The sequence below is a fragment of the Pinus tabuliformis genome, chromosome Q (genome assembly GCF_031772625.1).
Source record: "Pinus tabuliformis cultivar Carrire ecotype Pingquan chromosome Q, CPIR1, whole genome shotgun sequence".
Classification (NCBI taxonomy): domain Eukaryota; kingdom Viridiplantae; phylum Streptophyta; class Pinopsida; order Pinales; family Pinaceae; genus Pinus; species Pinus tabuliformis.
The window spans coordinates 1,127,637,410-1,127,665,293 of NC_142296.1; the positions used below are offsets into that span (position 1 = coordinate 1,127,637,410).

General features: G+C 36.1%; 2 protein-coding genes across 2 annotated transcripts in view; both read left to right on the top strand.

The window, feature by feature from the left end:
• Positions 1-1,067: 1,067 nt before the first annotated feature.
• Positions 1,068-27,884, top strand: part of LOC149223509 (uncharacterized) — a 30,282-nt gene continuing 3,465 nt past the window's right edge. Inside the window, exons 1-4 of the mRNA XM_089387928.1 lie at positions 1,068-1,316; positions 1,490-1,733; positions 13,029-13,340; positions 13,444-13,490. Of these exons, the coding sequence (XP_089244054.1) occupies positions 1,068-1,316; positions 1,490-1,733; positions 13,029-13,340; positions 13,444-13,490 (852 nt within the window). The remainder of the gene's footprint in view (positions 1,317-1,489; positions 1,734-13,028; positions 13,341-13,443; positions 13,491-27,884) is intronic.
• On the top strand, positions 18,625-21,077 carry LOC149223510 (uncharacterized). Its single transcript, XM_089383324.1, has 2 exons — positions 18,625-19,037; positions 19,900-21,077. The coding sequence occupies exons 1-2, from the start codon at positions 18,651-18,653 to the stop codon at positions 20,209-20,211; spliced, it is 699 nt and encodes a 232-aa protein (XP_089239450.1). The 5' UTR covers positions 18,625-18,650; the 3' UTR covers positions 20,212-21,077.

Consider the following 27,884-nt stretch of genomic DNA (forward strand, 5'->3'; position numbering starts at 1 on the left):
AATTAACTGCTCAAACCAACAATTGGTATCAGAGCTCGAGGGACACACTGTGTATTTTTTTTTGAAAGGTTAAACACAATGTATATTGGTTGCTGCCAAGGGGATCAATTTCTTGAAGAAGTTGATGCCTCCGCTGTGACGTTTTTTTTGTAAGTCCCTGCCACCTTTGTTAATGAAGGAGGAAGCCTGTGTTGGAGCCCCCTGGTGGTCATCGTGATGGCGAAAGAAGAACACAGTGTCTTGAAAACTGCTCGTTGGAGGGGTTCAACCCGCTGGTGGTCGTGTTGTCAAAGAAAGAAGAATGCAGTGCGTTGAAAACTGCTCATTGGAGGAACGTTGTCGAGGGGTTTAGCCCGCTGGGGGTCGTATTGTTGGAGAAAGGTTGAACGCAATGGTTTGAAAACCATTGGCCTATTCAAAGCCGCCCAGAATTAAATTGAAGCCTGCTGGCCTGTCCAGAGTTGCATGCCATCGTTGGATGAATGTTGTTGAGGGGAAATTGTTGCAAAGCAGTCCAGTGATCGTTGGAGGAATGTTGTTAAGGGGAACTTGCCGCAGAGCAGTCCAGTGATCGTTGGATGAACGTTGTTGAGGGAAATGTCGACACAATGCCACGGAGCAGTCTGGTGTGCAAATCGAGGAGAAGTTTGTTAGTTTTTGTTGAACAAGGAAGAGGAGGCCACTGCTGCTGCGTGAAGAGGGTTTTCTGAAGGAAAAACCAGTATTGTTTCTCACTGAAAAATCTGGGTATTTGTGAAAAATTATTCCTTTCTTTTTTGAAAGAAAATCTTTTCAGAAATTATTTGTTGTGAGTTCAAAAAACCAATGAATTTTTTTCCTAGAAAACTGTAGTGGTTTTTCATTAAATTGAAGAAAAGAATTTTCCCTAATTCTCATTAAATTGAAAAAAAAGGGCAATTTTTTTGGGGGAAAGGAACAAAATTCTGGAATTCTTGTCTTTTCATTTTTTTAAAAGGAAAGAAAAAAGGAAACTCAAGTAACCAGGAAACCCTAGGTGAAAGACAAAAACCCTAGGAGGAAGGATTAGTAGCAAAGAAATGACAAAAATGACGAATGGAAAGTTCGAGGTGGAGAAATTCACCGACAATAACAACTTTGCTTTATGGAAACTAAAAGTTAGGGATTTGCCGGTGCAACAAGGCTTGCACAAAGCATTAGACGGGGTGAAGAAGAAACCTGTTGGCATGACAGATTCGGATTGGGAGGACTTGGATGCCCGAGCACTCAGTACCATTAGGTTATGCTTGGCCGATGAAGTTATTTTCAATATTAAGTTGAAGAAATTTCAGCAGCAGGTTTGTTGGGAAAACTAGAAACTTTATATATGACCAGATCGTTAACCAACATAATTTATCTAAAAAGACAATTGTACAGTCTTCAGATGAAGGACGGTACAAAAATTACAGAACATCTAAATATTGTTAATCCACATATTTTCCAATTGTCGGATATGGAAGTTAAATTTCAGGAAGAAGATAAAGCTATCACCTTGCTGTGTTCCCTGCGTGAGTCATGGGACTACTTAGTTACCTCTATCAGTTTGAGCACAAATGAGTCCTTGGAATTTGATTCAGTTGTGGGAGCTCTGTTCGCTGAAGAAGTAAGGAAGAAGTCCAATGTTGAAACCTATGCATTAGAAGCCATGATAGCCAGAGGACGATTAAAAGAAAGAGGGGAGAAAACAAGGGACTCTTCCAGGTCTAAATCAAAGGGTAAAAAGTGTAAAGCCAAATGTTGGTACTGCAATAAAACTGGACACCTCAAGAAAGACTGTTGGAAACGAAAAGAGTTTAAAAATCCAAAGAAGGAAGCAAATCAAGTTGATTCAGGTATGATAGATGAAGTTTTATCTGCTGAAGAATTATGTGTGATAGATGAAACTTTACCTGTATGTAATGTCTCTCAGAATTTTGAAAGTTGGTTATTAGAATCTGATGCTTCTCATCACAGGAGTCCACACAGAAATTGGTTTACTTAATATGAATTTGTAAAAGGTAGTTCTGCGTTTATGAGTAATAATGTATCATGTCAGATTGTTGGGATGAGAAATATAAGGATTAAAATGTATGATAACACAGTTGGAACACTAACTAGGGTTATACATGTACCTGAATTGAAGAAAATTTTGATTTCTTTGGGAGTTTTGGACTCAGATGGTTATAAGTTTGCAGGTCAAAATGGAATGTTAAAAGTCTCAAAAGGCGCCCTGGTTGTTATGAAGGTATAAAAGGTCGAAAATCTTTACAGACTCAAAGAAAGTACTTAGGTCAGTGAAGCAGCGATTGTGTCAGAGAAAGAAGAAGAAGGTACTTGCCTATGGCATCAGCGATTGGGTCACATGAGTGAGAAAGGTCTTCAGACACTGATGAACCGTAAACTACTTCATGATTTGAAATCCTTGAAGTTGGATTTTTGTAAAAATTGTGTGTATGGAAAACAATGTAAACAAAGGTTTAAAACTGGAAGTCATAATAGTAAAGAAATTTTGGACTATATTCATTCTGATCTTTGAAGACCATCTACTGTTGTATCATATGGAGGTGTTTTATATTTCTTAACGTTTATTGATGATTTCTCCCGAAAATTTTGGGTCTTTATGTTAAAAAAGAAAGCTGATGTATTCAATGTATTTAAACAATTTAAAGCAATGGTAGAAAAAAGAACAGGAAAATCAATTAAATGTTTAAGAACTGACAATGGTGGTGAATTTACCTCTCTAGAATTTGAACAATACTATAAGGATGAAGGAATTGTTAGACATAAAACTGTTGTTTATACTCCTTAGCAAAATGGTGTTGTTGAATGTATGAATCAGACTCTTATGGAAAGAGCCAGAAGTATGATCATCAATGTTAACCTGCAAAAGTAGTTGTGGGCAGACGCAGTATCCATTGCTTATTATTTAGTTAATAAATCACCTTCAGTAGCTATTAATTGTAAAATTCTTGAAGAAGTTTGGTTAGGTCAGTCTTGTGATTATTCACATTTAAGGATATTTGGTTGTGATGCATATGCTCTTATTCCTAAAAATTGGCGTTCAAAATTAGATCCAAAATTGAAATGTTATGTCTTTATTAGGTATGACTATGCGGTGAAAGGATACATGTTGTGGGATCCTACGTCGCGGAAGATAGTCATTTGTAGAGATGTAACATTTGATGAATCTTCTCTTTTAAAATCAAATGTTGAAAGAATTGAACAGGAACGGGTATCGCCAAATGAACAAATTCAGTCGGAGGCTAGACCTTTTTTTTAAAGTTGAAAGGAAGGAGAGACTTCTGGAGGAAAAGGTGATAAAGATACAAAGGAAACTATTGAAGGTTCTGAACCAATTCAGTAACCAGTCACTCTAAAAAGGTATACAGGGGAAAGAAAAACCCTCAAAAGGTATGAAGATTATGCTTTGTCTTTTGCTTTGATCACTGAAGATAGGGAACCTTCTTGTTATTAGGAAGCAATGGATGATATTGATAGTGAAAAATGGAAAATGACTATGGAAGAAGAAATGGATTTCTTAGCTAAAAACAATACATGGGAACTTGTAGAACTTCCTGAAGGGAGAAGTGTTGTTGGATGCAAACGGATCTTCAAATTGAAACTGAAAGTTGATGGAAGTAACGAAAGGTATAAGGCGAGATTGGTCATGAAAGGGTATTCTCAGGTTGAAGGTATTGACTTTCATGAGATTTTTTCACTAGTTGTAAAACTTGTTTCTATTTATACTATGTTGGCACTAACTGCGTTACTTAACCTTGATTTAGAACAATTAGATGTTGAAACAACCTTTATACATAGTGATTTGGATGAAGAAGTATATATGGAATAACCATAAGGTTTTGTACAAGATCGCAACAGAAGATTAGTTTGCAAGCTCAGGAAATCATTGTATGGCCTGAGGCAGTCTCCCAGGAAATGGTACAAGAAGTTTGACTCTTTCATGGTGAGCCAAAACTTTATTAGAAGTGAGTATGATCATTGTGTATACTTCAAGAGTTTCAGTGGCATATTCATTATCTTAGTTTTGTATGTTGACGCTATGCTTAAGCAAAAGCATGGAAGAGATCAACAGGATAAAGGTTTAGCTCTCTAAGACGTTTGATATGAAGAATCTTGTAGCAAGAAAACATATCTTGGGCATGGAGATACACAAAGACAGGAAAAATGGTAAGTTTTGGTTATCACAGCAAAAGTATGTGGAACAAGTACTTGAAAAGTTCGGTATGAACAATGTGAAACCTGTCAATGTTCCATTAGTTTCCCACTTTAAGCTTTCTTCGGGTTTGAGTCCTAGAACTAATGAAGAAAAGCAGTATATGTCTCTTGTACCATATACTAATGTTGTAGGCAACTTAATGTATGCGATGGTATCTACAAGACCTGACATTTCACATGCAGTTGGAGTTGTCAGCAAGTTCATGGCAAATCCGGTGAAGAACATTGGCGAGCAATGAAATGGGTGTTTCAATATTTAAGAGGCACAAGTGATCATTGCATCATCCTTAATGGTAGTGAAGGATCACTGTGCGGATATGTGGACGCTGATTATGCAGGTGATTTGGACAAAAGGAGATCTACTATAGGTTCTGTCTTTATTCTTGCAGGTGGAGAAATTAGTTGGATGTCAAAGCTTCAAGAAATAGTTGCATTGTCCACTACCGAAGCAGAGTATATAGCTGCGTCAGATGCCAGTAAAGAAGCAATTTGGTTAAAGGGCCTACTTGATGAGATTGGAAGGACACAGGAGAGAGTGAATGTATTTTGTGATAGTCAAAGTGCTATTCACTTGGCTACAAATTCAACTTATCACAGCAAGACAAAGCACATTGATGTAAGGTATCATTTTCTGAGACATGTGATCAATGGCGGAAAAGTAGCTCTCAAGAAGGTCCATACACGGGAGAATTGTGCAAACATATTCACGAAGCCAGTTACTATAGAGAAGCTACGATGGTGTTTAGCTTCTCTTGGATTGCAGAAGAAATGATGAATGGGCATGGGCAAGGGATTAGGAAAATTGTTGTCAAGGTGGAGTTTCTTGAAATGTGACAACGAATTGTGTAAAAATGAGTAAAATATTTATTAGTTACTGCTAGTTAGTTTTATACTTATGTAAAGAAGAAGAGGCTCTTATAAAACTAATGAATGTCGGAGATAATGTAATCATGGAGAATCATTCTTGAATAAATAAAGATCCAATCCCTTACCGAGAATGTTTCCTTAACATATTTTCAAAATTTTACCATGTAAAATATATTAGGTTTAATTGTGTGATTCTCAAACTTACACCATCTCCTAAAAGATAATCGTTTCGTAATGAGACTCTCAACTAATTTTTGCAGATAAAAACAATTTGATTCAATAAAATTAAATAGATGTGGCTGTGCCCATCTCTGATCCACAGATGGGGATAATGAATATAACCAATAAAATTCCCCGCAGCAGCAGCATTATAAATTTTGATGAGGATTGCTTGCATTTGCGCGGAACAGGGGTAATTCAGAGTGACCTCTGACAGAAAAAACTGTTCTCATATTTAACAGGAACTTTGTCGGATCTTAAAGGTCCAGCCTGTTATTTAGAGTTTTGACCATACTTCCGAGAATTTTTCTCAGAGACATGAGTGGAACTTTCGAAAAAAATAGGGTAAAAAACTGAACTTTGCCTACAGTGCTCTCAGCGAATATGAGAAGAGTCGATTGTCCCTTGTACAGAGCCGCTCGCATGTGCTCAGCTAAACTTCAAACTTCGCTGCGGCCTCTCTCTGTCACTTATCGTTTTATCCCGGCATACCAAAATATGGAGCTCAAATTCAATAATGGCTGACGTACAAAAGTAATACATTGACCAGACTCGATAAGTTAGAACGCCCGGGCCTGAGCCTGTAGCCATGAATGCAGTCATGGCGTTATTGTAGTTGTTAGGCTTCTTGTTTTTGTTTTTTCAATCCAGAGTTTTCGTACTTGTGTGATAGTTAGGTAGCTGTCACTGTAATTTTTCATTTTAAGAGTGATTTTGTCAAAGCTTTGAAAATCCGGGAAAGAGGAAATTAGAGAATTTCTTAAAGTGGCTTTATCTTAGGAGTGATTTTGATTTTTTTTTATTTTTTTTTATTTTTTTTTTTTATATAAACAAGTTTTATATGTAAAGAAAAAATAGATTTTACATTAATAAGATTTGAAATTCAAAAAAAAAGTTTTGGAGGGAAAAACTGAATGATTAATTTTTTTTTAATTTTATTAAAAGTTAATAAAAGTTATTCAAAATAAATCAAGAAGAAAATTAACAAAAAGCATAACTCTTTAGGATGTCTATTATGGAATTTTTTTGAATTGAATTTTTTTCATTCAAATTTGTGTTGTATTTTATTTAATTTGAATTTGGATTCTAATTCAAATTTGGTAACTATGTCTCCAAACTTGGTAACTATGTTTCCAATAACAATTTTTTTAAAAATTTCATATCATTACAATCCCTAATCAAGCTAGCTATAGATAGTTATCGGCCCTGCACAACCCATAAGTTAAAATTTGAACCTCCAACCACATACTTCATATAGCCACAATGGTTAATCAAACTCACCCCTAAACCACATACTTGGTGGCTAATCATGCTAATTTTGAATAGTTGTTTAGCTTCTTGTTATTAAAATCACTTTATTAATTTGAATTTAGATTCTAATTCAAGCTTGGTTGAGCGGAGAGACTCATACTACAACCCAATGTGAAAGGCAATGTGTAAGTATGCCAGTCTCTCTTAAAATAAAAACAAAATATTCTTTAAATAGAAAAATGTCTACAACCCAATGTGAAAGGCAATGTGTAAGTACGCCAGTCTCTCCTAAAATAAAAACAAAATATTCTTTAAATAGAAAAATGTCGGCAATAACAAAAAAAGAAAAAGAAAAAAGTATGTTATGCATATTTAATCATGGAGTTTAACTAGAGGGTGTCTAGAAGTGAACTTGTGACCTCTTATATAAAAACCATTTTTGTGTGGAATGCTCAACCAACTACATAAATATGCCTATTCAACCATGCCATATTTTTCGTTTTGGTGTCCATGTCTTATGCCATTTTTATATCCATGTCTTTCATTTGTAACTTATATGACACAAAAATAAAAGAATATTAGAACTACATATTTTTATTGAACCAAAAAAACCTAATACCTAGATTATCCAATGAGCATTTTGAGAAGTCTTAAAAACGTCATTGTTATTTATAGATTTTACATTACTAATCATGAACCTATTTCTAGTCATGAACCTATCAAAGTTTGGAGTTTCGAGCTGGTGAAATGTACATTAAATTAACAGAATATTAACAAAGGTATGGATGGAATTATTGTTTATACTCTTGTCACTAATTTATATTCAACACTCTTTATTTCTCTATTTACACCAGTGAGTCCCTTAACATAATATTAACAAAATAAGATATCACCTATCACTATCTGCTTTAGGCCTTGTGGGAAGTCCCTTGACATAATATTAACATAATAAGCATTACTAATCATGAACATATACTAATCATGAACTAATCAAAGTTTGGAGTTTCGAGCTGGTGAAATTTACATTACATTAACAAAATATTAACATAATAAGTTATCACTATCTACTTTAGGCCTTGTGGGAAGTATGGATGAAATTGTTGTTTATACTCTTATCACTAATTTATATTCAACACTCTTTATTTCTCTATTTACACCAGTGAGTCCCTTAATGGAATATTAACAAAATAAGCTATCACTATCACTATCTTGTTTAGGCCTTGTGGGAAGTCCCTTAACAAAATTTCAACATAATAAGCTATCACAATCTGATTTAGACCTTGTGGGAAGAATGGATGAAATTGTTGTTTAACAAAATAAGTCATCACTATCACTATCACTATCTGCTTTAGGTCTTGTGGGAAGTCCCTTAACGGAATATTAAAATAATAAGCTATCACAATCTGCTTTAGGCCTTTGGGAAGTATGGATGAAATTGCTTTAGGCCTGTGGGGAGTATGGATGATTTTTTTTATACTCTTGTCACTAATTTATGTTCAACACTGTTTATTTCTCTATTTCCATTTACATATATGTTTCTTTACGTCACTATCACTATCTGCTTTAGGCCTTGTGGGATGTCCCTTAGCATAATATTAACATAATAAGCTATCACAATCTACTTTAGGCCTTGTGGGAAGTATGGATGAAATTGTTGTTTATACTCTTGTCACTAATTTATATTCAACACTCTTTATTTCTCTATTTCCATTTACATATATGTTTCTCTCACTCACTGACTTTTTCCCTCATTGTCTTTACCTCCTTCTCTCATTTACCCACAAGTGACTTCCTCTCTCATTTACCCATAGGTGACTTTTTCCCTCATTGTCTTTACCTCCCTCTCTCATTTACCCACTTTTTCCCTCGTTGTCTTTACCTCCTCTCTCATTTACCCACAAGTGACTTTTTCCCTCATTGTCTTTGCCTCCCTCTCTCATTTACCCACTTTTTCCCTCATCTCCTTTACCTCCCTCTCTCATTATACTTCTCCCCTTATTATCTTTACCTCCCTCTCTCATTTACCCACTTTTTCCCTCATCCTCTTTACCTCCTCTCTCATTTACCCACATGTGACTTTTTCCCTCATTGTCTTTACCTCCCTCTCTCATTTACCCACTTTTTCCCTCGTTGCCTTTACCTCCCTCTCTCATTATACTTTTTCCCTCATTGTCTTTACCTCCCTCTCTCATTTACCCACAAGTTCCTTGAGATTTTTTTTTTTCTTCGACGCAAGCATTCAACTTAAAATAGTGTCAAATATATTATATCATAGGTGTGTGAGTGACATTATAAAAAATATTTATAATGAATCTTAATACAAATAAAATAAAATATTTATGTTTTTATATTTGTTTTAAGAAAAAGTGAGATGAAAGCTTTATATACATGTTCACATATAATAATGTATCAAAAATCAAAATTAAATTAGTTTAAATGCTATAAAAAAATACCTTAAAATAATGTCAAATGTATTGTATCATAGGTGTGTGAGTAGCAATATAAAAAATATTTGTAATGAATCTTAATACAAATAAAATAAAAAATTTATGATTTTATATTTGTTTTAAGAAAAAGTGAGATGAAAGCTTTATATACATGTTCACATATAATAATGTATCAAAAATCAAACTTAAATTACTTTAAATGCTATAAAAAAATAGAATCAAATTGATCTCTCAATTGTTTTGCCTTAGCATGGAACTTCACTTTAGATGACTTGATTTCATCCTTAAGATCATTAAGCTTAGCCTTAGAATGCACCTTATCAACCATGTTAGTCTACAACTTATAGTCAATCACTGGATTCACTTAGTACATTGGGGGATTCACTTTCAAAGCATTGAGTGGACAATTGTGATAAGTTACCAACCTCATAATCATGTAAACAAAAATAGAGCCATGTTAACATTACCATAAAATGTAAACAAAATGGAGCTTTAGAAACTAATGCAAAAAAAATATTGAGATCAATTATTTAGAAACAATAAAATAGGGTTTCTAGTTAGATGATTTAACTATTTTTCGGTTTTGTATTTTTAAGAAAGCTCAGCTTTGACAAATCAATTTGCAAGTGATTTTAATGGAACTTAGAATAATTGAATTCAACAAATTACATATAAGGTAGAAATTTTCCTATCAAATTGTTATGCAAATTAGGGTGCCTTTGATGCAACTAGTGAAAGGTAAAATTACATATAAGGTAGAAATTTTCTGATAAAATTGCTTTGATGCAATTAACGAAAGGTAAAATTATATACAAGGTAGAAATTTTTTGATCAAATTGTTATGCAAATCAGGGTGGCTTTGATGCAATTAGCCAAAGGTAAAATTACATATAAGGTAGAAATTTTCCGATCAAATTGTTATGCAAATCAAGGTGGCTTTGATGCAATTAGCCAAAGGTAGGCATTATCACAGCCATAACCATTGCATGCATATTTGAGATAGACACTTAACAACACCAAAGAAATGCATCTCAAACATTAAAGGCAGTAAATGGTGGGTTAATTGTCAATTATGCAGATGAAAAATCACACATTAATTACTTAAAACCATTTCTAGTCAACTTTTGTGCCATAAGCAATAAGTTGGCTTTGATGTAATTGACCAAAGGTAGCTATTATAGCAATTGGACCCTCACATAGAATTAACAATAACTTCTCTTTTTGTCAAGATTGATAGTATCCTTGAAGAGGAGGAAGAATTACACTCTCTAACTAAATAACTTTTATAATTAATGATGACAAGGTTGATATGCCTTGGAGTTTAACACACTTATAATTGTGATTGAAAATTATTAGAACCTTTAATTTATGCATTGATTTCATAAATGGTGGAAGAAAGTATTCACTTGCAGAAAAGTTTAAGATAAGATCCTTGGCATTTGGAAAGTTCATATGACACCTATCCTTCTCCTCCATTGGACCTTGACATACAATAATGTAGAAATCAACACATTTATAAACAGATTATGTTCAGGTAGAATGTAACAGATTGCAAGCTTTTGATCAAGTGAGTCAGTTCAATATTGAAAAATGGTTAGAAATGACCAAGAGAGGAGAAAGAAATATGCAATATGCACCAAACCTATGTGGAAGGAAGCAATCTCAATATCAAATGTGCACTTAGCAACCTTTTTCCACTTTTTCTGAATAAAGTCTTCTTTCCGAGGCATTAAAATCCTTTTGTGTTTATTTATAAGCCCTTGCCTGGTCAAATACATAGCCAATCTCCCAAAATATCATGCAGAATAAAGGAAAACTTTTAGTTTCTAACATAAAACTTCACCATGGTACCTCTCAATAGAGAATTACATTTTTATTATATTATTATTCAAATAATTATATTATTTTAAAGTTAAATAATTATAAATAAATTTTAATAAAAATTAATTTAAAGCTTTTAGTTGTTAGCATAAAACTTCACCATGCTACTTCTTAATAGAGAATTACATTTTTATTATATTATTTTAAATTTAAATAATTATAAATAAAATTCAATAAAAATTAATTTACACCATATTTTTATCACATTTTAAAATAAAATCTTATTATTTTGAATAATTGTATTGAAATTTCTTTTAAAAAAAATAATATTATTTATATATTTTACTAAATTATGAATAAAAATAATTTTGGAAAAAAATTTAATATTAATGATTTCATATGAATTTGTTAATTAAAAAAAATAAAAAAAAAATCATGTTCATGATTTCATATGTATTTGGCCAGAAGGTTTTATTTTGCAATATTACTTAATATCATGATCATTTCTAGTATGAAAATGATTTAATTTGGTTCTTCAAAATCTATCCAATATTTTCTATTGGAACCTGAAAGAGCGTCTTTGAATATTTAGAGACAATCTATACTCGAAAGGTTATTGAATCTGTCAATTTGGCATAATGTAAGTGATTTCACTTTATCTTCTAGCTTTGAATGACATTTTGTTTACTAATTTATATCTTCAATGATTTTTATATGTCATGGTTCTTCTCAAAGTTATGCCTTAAGATGTTTCTTTTGCAACATCTAGTGCAATTGCTAGTTATAAATCCAATGGTGTACAAATTTTCAATCATCTAATATTTAATCTCATGGTGCAAGCATGTACAGAGTGACAACTAGTGGAGTTGTTTTTCTCATAGTGCAAACATGTACAGAATGGCAACTAAAAGAGTTGTTTACAAAGAAAAACACCTTACAACGTAAGATAAAAATAAAAAATGATGAAAAGAAAAAAGATTAAAGTTCAAATTTAGAAAAATAAAAAGATTTCCATATGCACTCAACCAACTATTTAATTTAATGATATTTTTTGAATGTCCCATTCAAATCAATTTATGATGTGATGAGATTATTATCTCAAAGGGAGAACACACATTTTTGTGTGAATAATATAATAGTGTAAATAATATAAAAATATGGTTACATCAAGATTACTATGTTAGAATATTTATGGTATTGATGATAACGTATTGGATTAATATTCTTACATAAATGTATTTTAATTTTAAATATGGTAAATAATGATAAATATTTTTATTTTTTTATAAATTTTAGATTAAAATGATAATATATTAATATTATTAGATGTAGTTTAAATGTTTGATTTTTTGTTTTTTTAGTAATTATTCTAATTAATTTTAGCTAAAATTTAGTAGGGAATTTTTAAAATCTTAAATTTCAATAATCTACAGAAATATAATTTTTTTTTTTAACACTAAATCCATTTATAGATTCGAAAATACATTTTAAACAATTAAAAAAAAAATATTACCTAAAACAAAAAAAATCAAAAACATTAACTACTTCGTATTATTACATCATAAAAATTAAAAATAATCACTCACCACCCATCGTGATAACATTACATAACCAAGACATTCTATATTTGTAAAACACAATATATTATATTACATTCATAGTATCAAAGTATAGCGGATGCTCACAAGTGAGAATAAGTTCAAGCTCTTATTCCTTTAGTGTGAAAAGTGAATAACCGTACAGCACCTATATCCTATTATCGTAATGTTTTAGTAAATAGAAAACAAAAGATGGTAAAGTAAATGTAGCCATTTAAGACCTAATTTAAAATTAAATAACACAATTTTATAAATTAAACTAAATTGTTAATAAACATGAATAAAAATATTCCTAATAATCTTAAAATTTAAAAAATCATAAAAATTAAATAAATTAAAAATTTGTTTTTAATTATTAATTTTTTATTAATTATAAAATATATATATATATATAATTAAATATATATACATTTAAAAATACATATAACAACATTCTTAAAGTAATCTTTTTTATAATTAGGCCGATAGGCCTTTCTTTGAAAGGGACCTTTCGTCGTCCTTTTCCTTCTGACGCTGACATCTGGCCAACGACTAGACGCTGACACCTGGCGAACTCCGTTTTCGTTTTTACTCCGTTTTCGTTTTTGTTCAGGAAACGAATACCTAACCTCCCTCGCGAACTCCGTCCTGCATATCGGCTTGCATATCGGCCTCTGCAAAGAAGGGGCGGAGGTATTCATGGTTGCCGCCGCCTCACTGACTGACCCTGGGCATAGGTGGACGATGCGCCCGCGCCTGCCGGAACAGAAAACACCCGGTTCAACGACAATCCATCCATTTTTTGCTCTTCATGTCTTCTCCACGCCCTCTGCAATAATGTCTTTCTGCTTTTCCACTCACTGCTGCACTATGTCTCCAGTTTTTGCTGTCTTATCTGCTTATCTGCGTTCTGGGCTTATTGCTGGTAACTTTCTGCACATTTTTCTCACTCTACATATTCGAAAACCCTTCTGCGTTTGTTTGGTTGATATTTTGTCCGCATCTTTGTGCTCGTCCTCGACCTGAAGCCTGCCACAGCAAATACGTCTCACTGCATCGATATCCGGTATCCAAGGTATGTATTAAAACTGATATTCTTCCCACCTTGCTTTCTGACTTGCACGACAATTGTTCAAGGATACACTTCGTCTTGCTTTTACTTCTTTTCCAGGTTGGAATTCTAAGTGTCTCTGATTCTCACTGTCTAATGGATTTTTTTCCCGGTTTTAGATAGCTGGGATTGTTTAGGAAATAGGGAATTCCTCCCACTATATAATGTTTTAATTATTGGCTGTGGGAGCTGTGCATAACTGTTATGGGTTTTTTTGGAGTTTCAAGGCCCTCAACCTACTTTATTGTATGAACATGTATATTTGCCTCTCTCAAGTTCGAGCCTCTCAGCCCTGGTTTGAGTTTATAGCGTCATAATTTATGTTTGGACTTTGTTTTGATTGTTCGATTAGAGTCCAGTTCCTTGACTATATGAAATACTAGGATTAGTTATATGAGAGTGTTGTGCTATTGGATTGGTGGTTGTTGTGCTATTGGATTGGTGGATTGGTGTTGATGTCTGAGGCATTCTTATCAGTATGCATTCTACAAAATTTTGCCTGCTTACCGATCTTTCATTGTTCATCTTGTTAAATAAAGGTCTGACATTGGATGCCACCTGTTTGGCCGGAAGACCATAGAGTATTTTTCAAGCAGATTCTGCTTTCTACAGTTTCTGTCCTATTTTTTTAGAGCAGATAACATTTAAAGTTAGTAAAATATAAGCTCGGTTTTTGAAATCTAGGGATATTGCTGTTTAATTGTCTTCTATATTAAGGGATTTGAATAACTTTTGTACTCCAGTGCCCAATTTCTGTAACGTCAGAGGGAAAATTGTGTCAGGTCTTAGCATATCTTGCATGTGATGTCATTGGTAGTTATTAGCACTTCTGCAGCTATATGCCGGAATTCACACAAATAGATTCAGTTCTGATAATCTGACTACAGAGCACTCTTGTCGGAAGATTCAATGCATTGTATGAGTGGTACTGTGCTAGCTAGCATATTGAGTTACATTCTGGAAATCATTGTGGCTTTGTTTGTTTCCCAGCCTCACAAATGAGAGTGGTGTTAGATTGAAATATTCCGGAAGGCTAGGACATCAAGTCTTGTAAACTGCATGAACAATCTGTAGGGTTCCGATACTTCTAAATAATTTATGCTGTTTGATTAACCGTATTTGCCTCATAACATGATTGTCTTAGTGGAGCTTGCCAAATGAATGAGTGTTGTGGGCAAGTATTACACCTACAGATTGTTCACGAATAAAATATGTAACTTTCTCAGTTTTCATGTCCCAGGAAATTGTTTGAGAAGTCAGAGAGAGTACACTTAGATTTAGCTTGAATTTTAGGCTGTAGGTAGTTGGTCTCCATGCCTGAAACTATTATGCTTACATAACCTTAGGCAGTGGATAATTGATCTGTATGCTTGAAATTAGTAAGCTCATCAATTTAGATTTTTCCTATTTGGTTTTATGTCAATATGCCGTTTATAGTACACATTCCTTGTCTAAGGCATGCTTTGCTTCTTTTATGCATCAATGTGAAAATGAAAGTCATGGATTTAGAAATCGTTACTTACAAAATTTATGCACATCTTGGGGAATTATACTCTCGGTGGCACTGTTCCTGACATGTGCAATGCTGGCACTCACATCCCTTTTTGGGCACCACTTATCTGTCTAAAGGAATGATCCATACCCTATTGCACTATTGCTTTACATGCAGCATTAGCATCCATACCCTAAATTGGGCACCATCTAGCTGTCCAAAGGAATGAGCCACACCCATGTTTTTAGGATTCTTCATAGTGTTCCTTATCAGATGGTTATGACTTTTGCACTAAATATATACTGTTTTTTTTTTTTTAAATCTTTTGGAGATTAAATAAATCATTTCTTTAGGCCCCTCTTATTTTAGGCCAGTAATTTCATGCTTCAAGAGTTGCAAACTTTATTAAACTAGAAAATTAGTAACAGAGGTCTCAGGTGAAAGAGGTAGTACAAAGAAACTAATGAAATTGATATTTCAGTTTCACAGACCTTCTCCACTAAATAGACGTAGAATTCGTTTATACAAACATTAGAGCCCAGTTCCTTGACTATATGAAATACTAGGCATGAAGTGAAACATGGCCTTGGTGGAGGACTTATTTTCCAGTTGATGACTGTCGTCAAACTGGGTTGTGCAAGATTATAAATAAGACACTATATCATGTCCATTCTGACAGGCATATCAAAACATTCTTTTACCCTTCTGATTACAGCAAAGAACCTTTAGATGTGATTCTTCAAATGTTTTGGATCAAATCATGTTGCTAGAACACACTCATTGAGTTCTCTATTGTTTCTGATTTCTGCCAGAGCTTTACTGGCATATCTGACTGAAAAGTTTGAACTTTATGAAATGAGTAGTGAGTTTTATTCTGAAATGAACTATATTGTGTATTTGTTGAGTACTTGTTTTGAAGGATAAACCTGTAAAACGAGTGCTTATCTGAAAAATAGAACAGAAGATTTTGACTGCATTTGTGACATATTTGCTGGAGTTCTTTAGTGTTGTCTCATTATAATTCTTCTACCTAGAGTCGTTTATAACTTTGAAGCATTGATCATTGATGAAGCCTTAGACCTTTTGTTGCAGATTTTTTATGCTCGATATGTTGAAGAGCTTAAAATCTTTAGCCGTAGATGACTGTTATCATTATAATCTCAAGCCAAACAATTGAAACTGAGAGTTAAGCTCCACAGGCTGTTAAACCAGCAGCTGTACAGTCAGACAAATCACCAAAATCCTTCTCTGTATGGCCTGCAGCACATATGTGCTGTATGGACCTGTATGGCTGCTTTAAGGCTTGATAATATGATATATGGTTCTGCTGTATGGCCTTCTCACTGACTTCTGGTTCCTCTCCTGCTCGCTAGATCTGTTCCACTGTAAGTTACCTCTTCTATCTTGTTTTATTTATGATTTACTAAAAAACCCCTAAACTGCCAAAACCCTGATCTCATCCTGAGATGTATGACCCAGTTTAAATCTAACTCATTAATGTATTAATTACACTTCATTAGACTCCTTAGGCTATGTCAACTGTAAAACATAATATATTTCACTTTTTTTTAGTGAATTATAAAATAGAATTATTTACCCATTTTCTAAGTGGTCACTTTCGGCATGTCTCAAACCACTCACTGCACATTCACACTGAAATCTGTGCAATAAGTTCCTGTCTGAGCATGCTTCTCAACAAATCATATATGACATATTCACTTGATTGTTTTTCTTGTTTCTTCGACCGCATTTCCCCCTACAAGGCATTGGATCTGATTGAACCAGTTTTATGTTGAAAGTTTATCCTAATCAATTGATAATATGCCATCTTTAGGGCATGAAATATTGTTGTTCTGTGTATACCTTGGAGATCTGAACCGAACAGCAAGGAGATTCCAGGTGCGAGGCACTTTTTCCTGATTATCTGAAGTTCAGCCTCCACAAGAGAGAGGAAGTGTGATTACAAGACAATGCACTCTGTTTAAGCCTTTCATTTGACCCTGTTGAAAGCAAGATCCTCAAGGGCAGTTTTCAGTGATAACATCTCCCGGTGGTACCCTAATAAATGCAGTTGCCAATTGTTCCCAAACTTGAATGAACATAAGATATGCCCTCTACATATATTTATTTTATGCTCAATTTCTTTGTTTCTGGGTAAACACAACCTTTTACATGTTGATTTACTGCGCTGCTACACAGGAGCTGTGGAAGTGTAAAAATTAAATAATACTTAAATATATGTCTAAATATTTTTTTGATTTATTTGTATCTTCTAAGAGCTTCATCGATAAGATATATTAAGAAGATTGTGATTGGGTCCATTTTTATGGAATTTGTAATAGAAGTTAACATAAATGAAGTTGATTTTATATTACTTGATTTATAAATGCTTAATTGAACAGTTATGGTAAGTTTATATTACTTGATTCATAAGTGTTTATTTTTTCCCCAAAACTTTTGTTTTATTTCAAAAAAATTCAAACCTTCATTTACGGTGACATGTTTATGTTTTATGACTCCTAACTTTCAGAGCGCTGTAAATCAGGATGTTCCGTTGTAGACTAAAACCAAAAAATGTTTATACATCTGTCTCATCTATTAGAAGTTTCAACCTTTATCTACCAAGAGATGTACATTGACATGTTGGTTTGCAGAAGGGCCATGGCCTTCTTCTCAGAATTCTGTTATTCGAGTGTTTTCTTAGTGTTCTCTTCTGTGTTTTTCACTGGCAGGGACAGAGCTGTTCCCAGGTTCAGAAATTGTTCGCCCAGGTTCTCAGTTTCTCAGAATTATTCTGTTTACCTTGCAGGTGAGTGCTCTCGAGCGCAAATGCCGTGCCTGTGTTTCTTTCTATTCTTCCTGTCCATGGTTTTTGGACCAATTTGGTGATTACATAAGGTTTATTGTCTCGGATGCTTCTTTACCTATTCTCAAATAAACCCAGAATAAACTATATAATGTATTGATTTAATCTGATTCCTCAAAGCATCAGATGGAAAGTTCTTTTATTTTTGCAATTTGGTTATTTCTATTTTTCTCTCAACCTATGCTATTGCTTTCATGGTTCTATTCCGAAACATTACGTAGACTTTAAAAAGGACTGTTTAATCAATAAGTGTGAATATGTTAACTGGAAAAATTATGCGGTCGTTAAAACTGTAATTCGTGGGGTGGATAAAGTGTTAAAATCTGTCAAATTCACCTAAGAGTTACCTGTGAGTGTCGGATGCTTTAATTACCATTTATATACGCCACTACTTTCACTGTGATTACGAACCCTGCCCCTACGGTTCACTTCGCACATAGAAGGTCGGACCTTCACTTCTCCCATGGTCCTTAAACTGCACATGGGCTTATCATGTGGATAACTCGCAAAGGCATCATCTGAAAATTGATTCGGGTGCTTTTTTTTATTACCTTCTTTGTTTCGCTTTCATCTGAAATCCATGTGGGCGTTCGAGAATAAGCTTCTAATTGCTTTGAAATTAATCTGGGAATTTGGGTATGGGCAGCCTTGAAATCTAGTGTTTAAGAAAACAACACTCACAGGCCTTTTGATATCTAGGTGATCGAGATTGTCACAAAGATTTTCACCACTTGTTGGGATTGGAATTGTAGTCCCACTAGAACATATGATGATGTCAAGGGAAGAGAACAAGGATGTACAGGCCCCGGACTCGTCTGCCATTGAAGCTCCATGCCCTCTTGCAGAACCAGGAGATGGTGGTGGTGATAATAATAACGATGGAGCTGTGGTTGTTTCTGCTTCCCAAGAAGAAGCCAAAATGATCAATAGTAACATCAACAAGGATGGGTGGGAAGCAGCTCGTGCATGGTTGATGACATTGCCCAGGCGGAGGAATGTCATGCACAATGAGATCGAAGATTGGCTTCATAACAACAAGCACAATCTCTCTAGAGAAATCATCACAATGCCGCGTCAACAGCTTTACCGATACTTTGTCAACCAGCACAAGCTCATTCGCAGAGCTGACCAGCCACAGTCGCCCCAACAACAGGTACTCACTTTTATCTTTTTTGTTTTTTTGATAAGTATGCTTTTTCTTAAGTCACTAGGAGATATGAACCCCACTTCATAATACAGGACAATACCCACTTTAACAAGAAGAGTGATTTGAACTTTGTACCTTTACCGACTGATCATGCAGTAATACCTTTAATCTCAATCTAATTCTGAATTTTCATTTATATGGGTGTAGTACAGTTCTGAATTTCCATTTATTTGGGTGCGGTGTAATTCTGAATTTTCATTTACTTGGCTTTCACAGGATAGATTTATGCCTTTTCTTTTCCAAAATTTCCAAATAATATCTCTGGTGAAACCCAAAAGATATTTCCCCACATCTGTGGAAGGCATCTCGTGTGCCAAATACAGAGGGGTTTGAGCTAGCTGAATTACCAGCAACTTTGGCCGCAACTGGTTGAGCTAAATGGTAGATTATGTTTTTATCAACAACCGTTTTATTATTTTTTCAAGTCTTTGTGTGGTCATGGAGGTCCTCTTTTTGGTCTTTTTGGTCTTGTGCAACTTAAATCTATTTCAATTTCCAGGTTTCTATATTGGCAAGTTCCTACAGTTTTTTTAAATCTGATTTATTAATTTTTTTTTGGTCTTGTGCAACTTAAATCTATTTCAATTTCCAGGTTTCTATATTGGCAAGTTTTTGCAGTTTTTTTAAATCTGATTTATTAAATCTTTTTTTTGGCAATTTTGAAATTGTGTTCTCATAATTGAGTGATTTAGTCAGATGGGTTAATTTGAGTGGTTGAGTGCTTTAAGCTTCTTAGATTAGATTCCGCATTCATGTCATATCTTCTTCGACTATAATTTTGTATTGTGGTAAAATTGATGAATTGCAGGTACTCCTATCACAGGAAAAAGAAACCTCTTGTTCTATTATGGAGACAACCTTGACACCGAATGCCATTTCTCTATTGCTGAATGGTTGCACCGAGATTCAACCACTACTTCAGATAATCGATGTAGGTTCTGTTACCTCATTGAAAACAACATCCTCGCACTTCCACATTACTCTATCTGATGGAGCACATCAACATAAGACTTTGCTACCATCCGCATATGGCCCACAAGTTGTCTCTGGAGACATCCAAATTGGATCAATAATTCTGCTCAAAAAAGCAGCTTGCACGGTGCTCCAAAACTCCTCGTAAGACCCACCATTTGAAACCACCCTCTTTTACTTTACCCGCCTAGCCGTTTTTTGCAACAAAAAAAGGAAAATGCAATCTTTATTAATTCATTTCTTACTTGTTTACATAAGGTCCATCCGAATCGTCGAGCTTGAAGTTGTGAAGCGCTCAGCAGTGTTGATGAAGGACACATCAACGCTGCAACATGCACAGGCGGGTTCAGCCCAATCTAGCTCTTCGTCAGCTGAAGATCCCTTGCCCTCTTTAGTTACTCCACCACCTACGGCAACAACTACAACAATTCCATTCACAGCACTCAACCCTTATCGAAAGTATTGGTCTATCCAAGGCAGAGCATCTGCAAAGACGTCATTGAAGGCATACAACAATGTGCGAGGCTCAGGAAAAGTTTTCGGATTTGACCTTATCAACCGTGATAAGGAAGAGATCCACCTTTCTGCATTTGTTGAACTGGCCGAATCTCTTTACAATCTAATTCAGGTTGGGCAATTATACATTGTATCAAATGGCACAGTGAGAGAAGCAAATCCAAACTACAACCACCTCAAGAACAAATGGGAGATTTACTTATCTGCTGCTTCCATTATCAATCCATGTCCTACAGATGATCCAACGTTTCCCTACCAAAGCTTTCACTTCAAGAATATTGCTGAAGTAAGAAATGCAACTCCAAATACAAATGTAGATGTCATTGGTGTTGTTTCTTCCACATCACCTGCATCAACAATTCGACGAAAAGATGGAAGTGAGACATTAAGGAGAACACTCATACTAAAGGACATGTCCGGTTTTAGCATTGATGTAACATTATGGGGAGACCACTGTGACTATATCGGACAACATCTTTCTGATTTCTACTCTTTTGACAACCCACCAATTCTTGCAATCAAAGGAGGGCGCGTGTCTAAATTTAATGGCACCACAATAGGGACAATACCAACAAGCACTCTCACATTAAATCCACAGGTTCCAGAAACTCAACAACTACATGCATGGTTCCGTGAAACCGGCTATAGCTCTTCTTCTCCATCTTTGAGTAGAAACTATGGTGTTTCTTCGAAACGTGCCCTGCCACGAAAGACGCTTCATGAAATTGCTTGGATGCAGCCCTCTGATAAAGCGGTCTGGGTTTCAGTTCGAGCAACAATTACTGCTCTTCATATGGATGACTTCTACTTTCTAGCATGTCCACTAGATTTCAATGGCAAACAATGCATGAAGAAGGTTGTGGAGCATTCCAACAATCTTTGGCATTGTACAAAATGTAACGGTGACTTCCCAGAATGCGACTACCGTTACAAACTCAAAATTGAACTACATGACCACACCGGGAATCTACAGAATGTCACAGTTTTCAATGATGCAGGGAACGAGCTCATGGGCATCACGGCTAAAGACTTGTTCCTACTTTCTATCGAACCAACTGATCTACAAGAAATTTGTGGCCGCATTTCAGGGCACCGCTTCCAGCTAACACTTTCCATTAAAACAGATTACTTCAACGGTGTTCAACGCTTGCAACCAATACTGGTCAATTCAGAGGAAATTCAATATGCCTCTGCATGCAAGGAAGCGCTCACTGACATTCAAGCACTGTCCGCTTCAAAACGACCTATTGTTCGCCGCCTGTGAACTTTTTCTTAGGGCTTCATCTACCATGCCTGTCTGTACATATAGAACCATTTCCACACAACTAATTGTCTCATCTTTGTAAATTACACACCCATGTTATTATGATGAAACCTATAGTTTTCATTGCAAATACTCTCTTCCAGTCATTCCAACATATGTATGTTTGCCATTTACTTTTTACGTAATATAAATATCAACATTTGTACAAAGTCACTATGTGTCTCGTTCGTTCTCTACATGCTACACATTGATCCCTTGCTTGCTAAGCTATTCATTTTATCGCTCAAACATGTGAAACAAAAGTTTTTTTAAGTAAAGGGAACAAAATATTTTGATTCTTGTTTCTCTCCTCTCAATAATAGATACTTAAATAACATATGATTTCATAGCATTCCTAATTGCATCTTTTCCCTTCTACCTACTCTACCTATCTTCACCGATGTCGAACTAAGAAACATTTAAAACTATGTTCAAAATATAATGTTCCAAATTCACAATGGATGTGCACCCAATAAAATGAGATACCAAACATGCACTACTTGTTTACGAAAACTAACAACTATTACTTGTACTTGTTTAGATATGCCACCAAACAATCAACTTGCGGACAAAAACAAGCGGCGACGTATTCTATATGCACAACAAAAGGATCGAATAAATGCACGACGTCGACTACTTTATGAACAGCACAAAAACCCTACTACTTCCTCTACATCCCTTCCCACCTCAACTGCTCTCCCACCTATACAAACCAACCCAGCACACATTCATCATATCGATTATAACCCTCCCCTTAACGAAGAGCATCGTCGCTTTCGAGAAAGGATTGATGGACTTTCTACCTTGCATGTTTGCACAACATGCAAGGAAGCATACCCAGGAATGAAAACAAAGCTCTTCCACAATAGACTCTCTTGTTTTCGCTGTGCATCATCTAAATCTACCAATCGTTTTTCTGAACTGAACAACATGGACCCTGGAGAACAACCCTATGTCCTACACCAATTAACGCAAGTTGAAGAAATGTTCATTGCACGTGTCAACCCCATTCTACAAGTCACTCATTCCCGTGGTGGTCAATATAAATATAGTGGCCATACAATTAGCTTCCCTCAAGATATTACCAGTATTGCCAAATACTTACCCCGGATGCTCTCTGACTTAGACATCCTCATTGTGAAAAGGCAAAATCCATCTGAAAAGGCTTACGAATTCTACGTTTGCAAATCACGTGTCCTTGCAGCCCTTGAATACAAAATAAAATATGACCCTTACTACCATGATGTTCAATTGAATTCATCTACAATTTCTACACTTCCAGATCTCCCTACAGACATTTCTTCTCTTCTCCACAGTGTAACCACCTCCTCTTTTGAACCCCATCAAACCACTACTGATTCCACTTATAATCCTGATGATGTCATGCTACCTCCATTAGAAATCCAACCCTCTTCTTTCGTTCCAGTCCTCCCAAATTCATGTACCGAGCATGACCACATTTCTAACTATTTGCACTCGACCCATTCAAATTCAACAAGCTCTATCGATTGGCCTCCAATATCTCCAACCGCTATAAATGAATACAACACCATCGGCCTCCTTGCCATGGCATTCCCCACACTCTTCCCTACAGGCATTGCAATGATCATGCAACCAAGACTTACAAAAGTTGAAATGCATGAATATGCTATGCACTTGCTTCACTACCATGATAACCGCTTTGGCCAACACCCAAGATTCCGCTACTATCTTTATAACATTCTAATGTGCCACCGTAGCCAAGCAACAGCCAGTGTCTTCGTGAAGAAGTACATTGAGAACAACTTGCCAACAACGGTATTAGAACTACGCCAGTGTCTTCATGAGTCTCCGGATTCAAGATTGCCAAAGCAAATAATGAGGTTTGGGTCAGCTCTACGAGGAACACGGTCTTTCTGGAACAAACGCCGAACTGAGCTGACTGACATGATCACACAAATAGGAAGCCCAACATTCTTCTTCACTCTCAGTGCAGCTGATACTAAATGGCATGACTTGCACGCGATCATGCCCACAAGTGTTCATTCCACTCCAGTCAACCCCTTCCAATGGAAAATCCAAAACATAATTAAAAACCCACATCTAACAGCCCAATATATGCATTGCAGATTTACAATTTTCCTTGAAGAAATCCTTCAAAAAGGCCTCCATGCAACCGACTACTGGTGCAGGTATTATTTAATATCCATATCCCTCTACGTTAATTTTATACGTTGCATATACATGTATTAACTGAATGTACCCTCCATGTTATATTCAGATACGAATGGCAACATAGAGGATCCGCACACATTCATGGCTTCCTTTGGCTACAAAATGCACCAGACATGGACACACTTGATTGGGACAATGCATTGGAAGTTGCTAATGCACAGAAATATTTCGACCACTACGTAACTGCTTGGAATCCACGTCCGGCAGAACACCGAACTATTCCACTTCACCAGTCAACAATTCATAACCCGTGTTTCCTTGACACAGCAGCAATATTCGCATCCAATCAATTTGAAGACTACACAGAGCTTGTCAACTGCGTCCAACGCCATACAAAGTGTCATGAATCTTCTTGTCTTCGTAAGAAAGACAATGTGCTTAGCTGCCGATATGGAGTACCGTGGGAATTGAAGTCCACTTCTTCACTTTTCATTGATGATAAGGGTCATAAAACCTACGTCCCTGCTCGCAATGATGAGAGATTGAATATTCACAACGCCGATCTACTCTCTATTTGGAGAGCAAATGTTGATTGCCAACCAGTCCTTTCTCGCCATGTTGTATTGAAATATATTTCAAAATATGCAACAAAAGCAGAGACACGATCTGAGAGCTACCGTCAAATGCTATCGCGACTATCACAAAGTGCCCTTCCAGAAGCACCTACTAGTGGTGTCATCCGGAAACTCCTTACAGAAACCATTGCAGATAGAGACATTGGTGCACAGGAAATATGCCATATGTTACAAAAGCTACCTCTCTCTCTTTCCAGCCGTACATTTCGTTCTTTGAATGTCAACAGGACTGTTTTCAAACGTGTTTCGCAAGATACCGAAAATCCTGGTTCGACACCAAACTTTATCGTTGCGTATATGAACAGGCCTGCCTCACTAGAAGCACTGCCCCTCCTTGAAGCTGCTCGCTCGTGGTCATATTCTTCCCAACGGAGAAGCAACCACTGGAAACACCTATTTCCCCCAATGATTGTACATGTCTTGCCCCATTACAATGTCATTCCTTCATCTACTAATCCTTCTTATGCCACCTTCTGTTGGAGTGAATTACTCTTGTATTTCCCCTTCCGAACACTCCCTGATGATATCGGTTCAACTGATGCAGAAATTATTGCACATTGGGAACAAAAAAATAGTGCATATACACCATGGCATGTCCATCGTGAACCTGAAAACCCACAAAGCCCACCTACTGAAGATCAACCTACCCCACACACCCCCCCTGATTCCATTCAGATGGATGAATGGCAAATCCTCTCTCAACTACACCCAGGTTACAATATTGCAATTGATGACCTCGACATGATTGGCTACCGCGACTTCGATGTCAACCACAATTGGTCACAAAATACTGTCCCTCCCCCATTGCAAGAAACCGCCATCAATTTCATTGAATTCAACCGCTCACCCATTCAAAACCAGCATCAATCATTTTCCAACCTTCTCCATGAGCATACATTATCCCCTACCCAAAGCATAGCTTTCACCGCTGTTTTTTCACACTTCAAAGCCCCTTCGCCAAAATCCCCACTGAAGATCATCGTACAAGGAACAGCTGGCACAGGAAAATCCCATTTAATTAAATGCCTTCACCAAGCATTTGTGGAAAACTCGCCAGCCAACAAAAACCCTTTATTGTTACTTGCACCAACCGGCGTTGCAGCTTTCAACATAAATGCCCTCACAATTCATGCTGCCCTTCATATCCCTATCCAGACAATGCATCCTCTCGAAGGCCAGCCGCTCCTACACCTGCAAGAGCAGCTCCGTCATGTAGAATACATCCTCATTGACGAAATGAGCTTCATTGGTCCAAAAATGCTTTCTCGCATTGACGATCGTCTAAGAGAGGCATTCCCTCTTCATCGGAATACACCATTTGGTAATCGCTCAATTATCCTTGTCGGAGATTTAGGCCAACTCCCACCTGTAAAAGACATTCCTTTATATGCTGGGACATCGCGTGGCACTGCACTTTGGCGCAGCTTCGACATATTCATAACACTTTCGACCGTTTTCCGTCAACAAGGAGCTAGCTTGTCCCAGGTTGCTTTTCGGCAAATACTTGCAAATCTTAGGAATGGAATATCTACACTTGAAGATTGGCAACATCTAATGTCAAGAACAAGTTCCTCTCTTACACCAGAGGAGAAATGCACATTCAGCGAGTCCATGCACCTATTCGCAACAAACAACGCAGTTGTCTTGCATAATAAGAAAAAGCTCAAACAATTGAACATCCCAGTAGCACTTTGCTCTGCGGAACAACAAACATAGAAAAATCCTACTACAACAGAAGATGAGCACCTGCCTGCCAAGGTGCTCTTATGCAATGAACAAAAAGTTATGCTCACCAGCAACTTATGGGTACATGCAGGCCTTGTCAATGGCGCGCTTGGGAAGGTCGTCTCAATATTTTATTCAACTGACTCAAAGCCCCCAGCATTACCATCCTTTGTGGTTGTTGACTTTCAACAATATAGAGGAACACCGTGGGACATTTCACACCCAACATATGTACCCATTCCTCCCATCACAAGGGGTGCATGCCGTCAGATACCACTTCAAATGGCCTGGGCTTTAACAATACACAAGTCACAAGGAATGACATTAGACAAAGCAACAGTGGACATCGGGACCAGAGAACGCCAAGGGCTAACATTCACTGCAATTTCAAGAGTGCGGTCACTATCGGACATACACATCAATCCAGCATTCCCATTCTCCCGCATTGCACACATGCACAAGAATCCATATCTTAAGCGTAGACAGCAAGAGGAATCATTCCTTGCATCAAAATCTATGCAGGATAATACACTTTAGCCAATCATACAGCCTGCCTTCCAGATTTACCCACATGGTAAACACCAGTCACTACATACAAAAGTTTCACATAGATTCCTTGCTATCACATTTAATTTCATATGATTTTATATTCATTTGGAATCGTTTAATTTATTTCGCATTTTCAAACAAAATCGTCAAACATATTCATTGCCATTTACAGTGTTCCCTTTTCTGATGCCAACAGGTATGAATACATGCTATTTACGACAATTGTACGAGTGTTGCGAAGAAATCCAGCAACAAGAGCTTACATTACAGGATATGCAGACAAGGATCCTGCCACAACCATCAATGCCACTATACCGTTTGCGCCCAGCAATTACGCTGTTAAAGAATATAAGGAAACTACTTAAGATTACAATTCACATCCATGAAAGGGATGCACACAGACAGATGCGACATCAACTGCAGGAACAACTCGCACAACATGGCAGCACAATAAACACTAACTGGTGTTGCCGATGCCATGGCCCATCATGCATATATGATTAGCGGCTCATTCTCAATGACATCTCTACATAATGCTGTTATTGTACATATGCTTACAAGCCAACAAAACTTTCATTGTATATATCTTCACTTATATATGGCATGTTTAGTTATATCTTAATAGAACTCTTCTCTGTTGTATGAACAAAGAGTATTCAAGTACGTGGTCCACTGCGCTTTGTTTTGGGTTTTATGATTCAAACAACAACTTTTTGTATAAAGAAACATGTTCTGACTTTAGATAGGTCGCTTCGGTTTTATGATTCAACCAACAACTTTTTGTATAAAGACACACGTTTCTAACTTTAGAAAGGTCGCTGTTTACATCAACCTATTAGGGAAATTTTCATTTAGCGCCGAATCTCTCAGTATCTGGATTTCAGCAGTACCTTTCTTAATTGTTAAATTTCCCAGTATCGAATACATATATGCATTTTA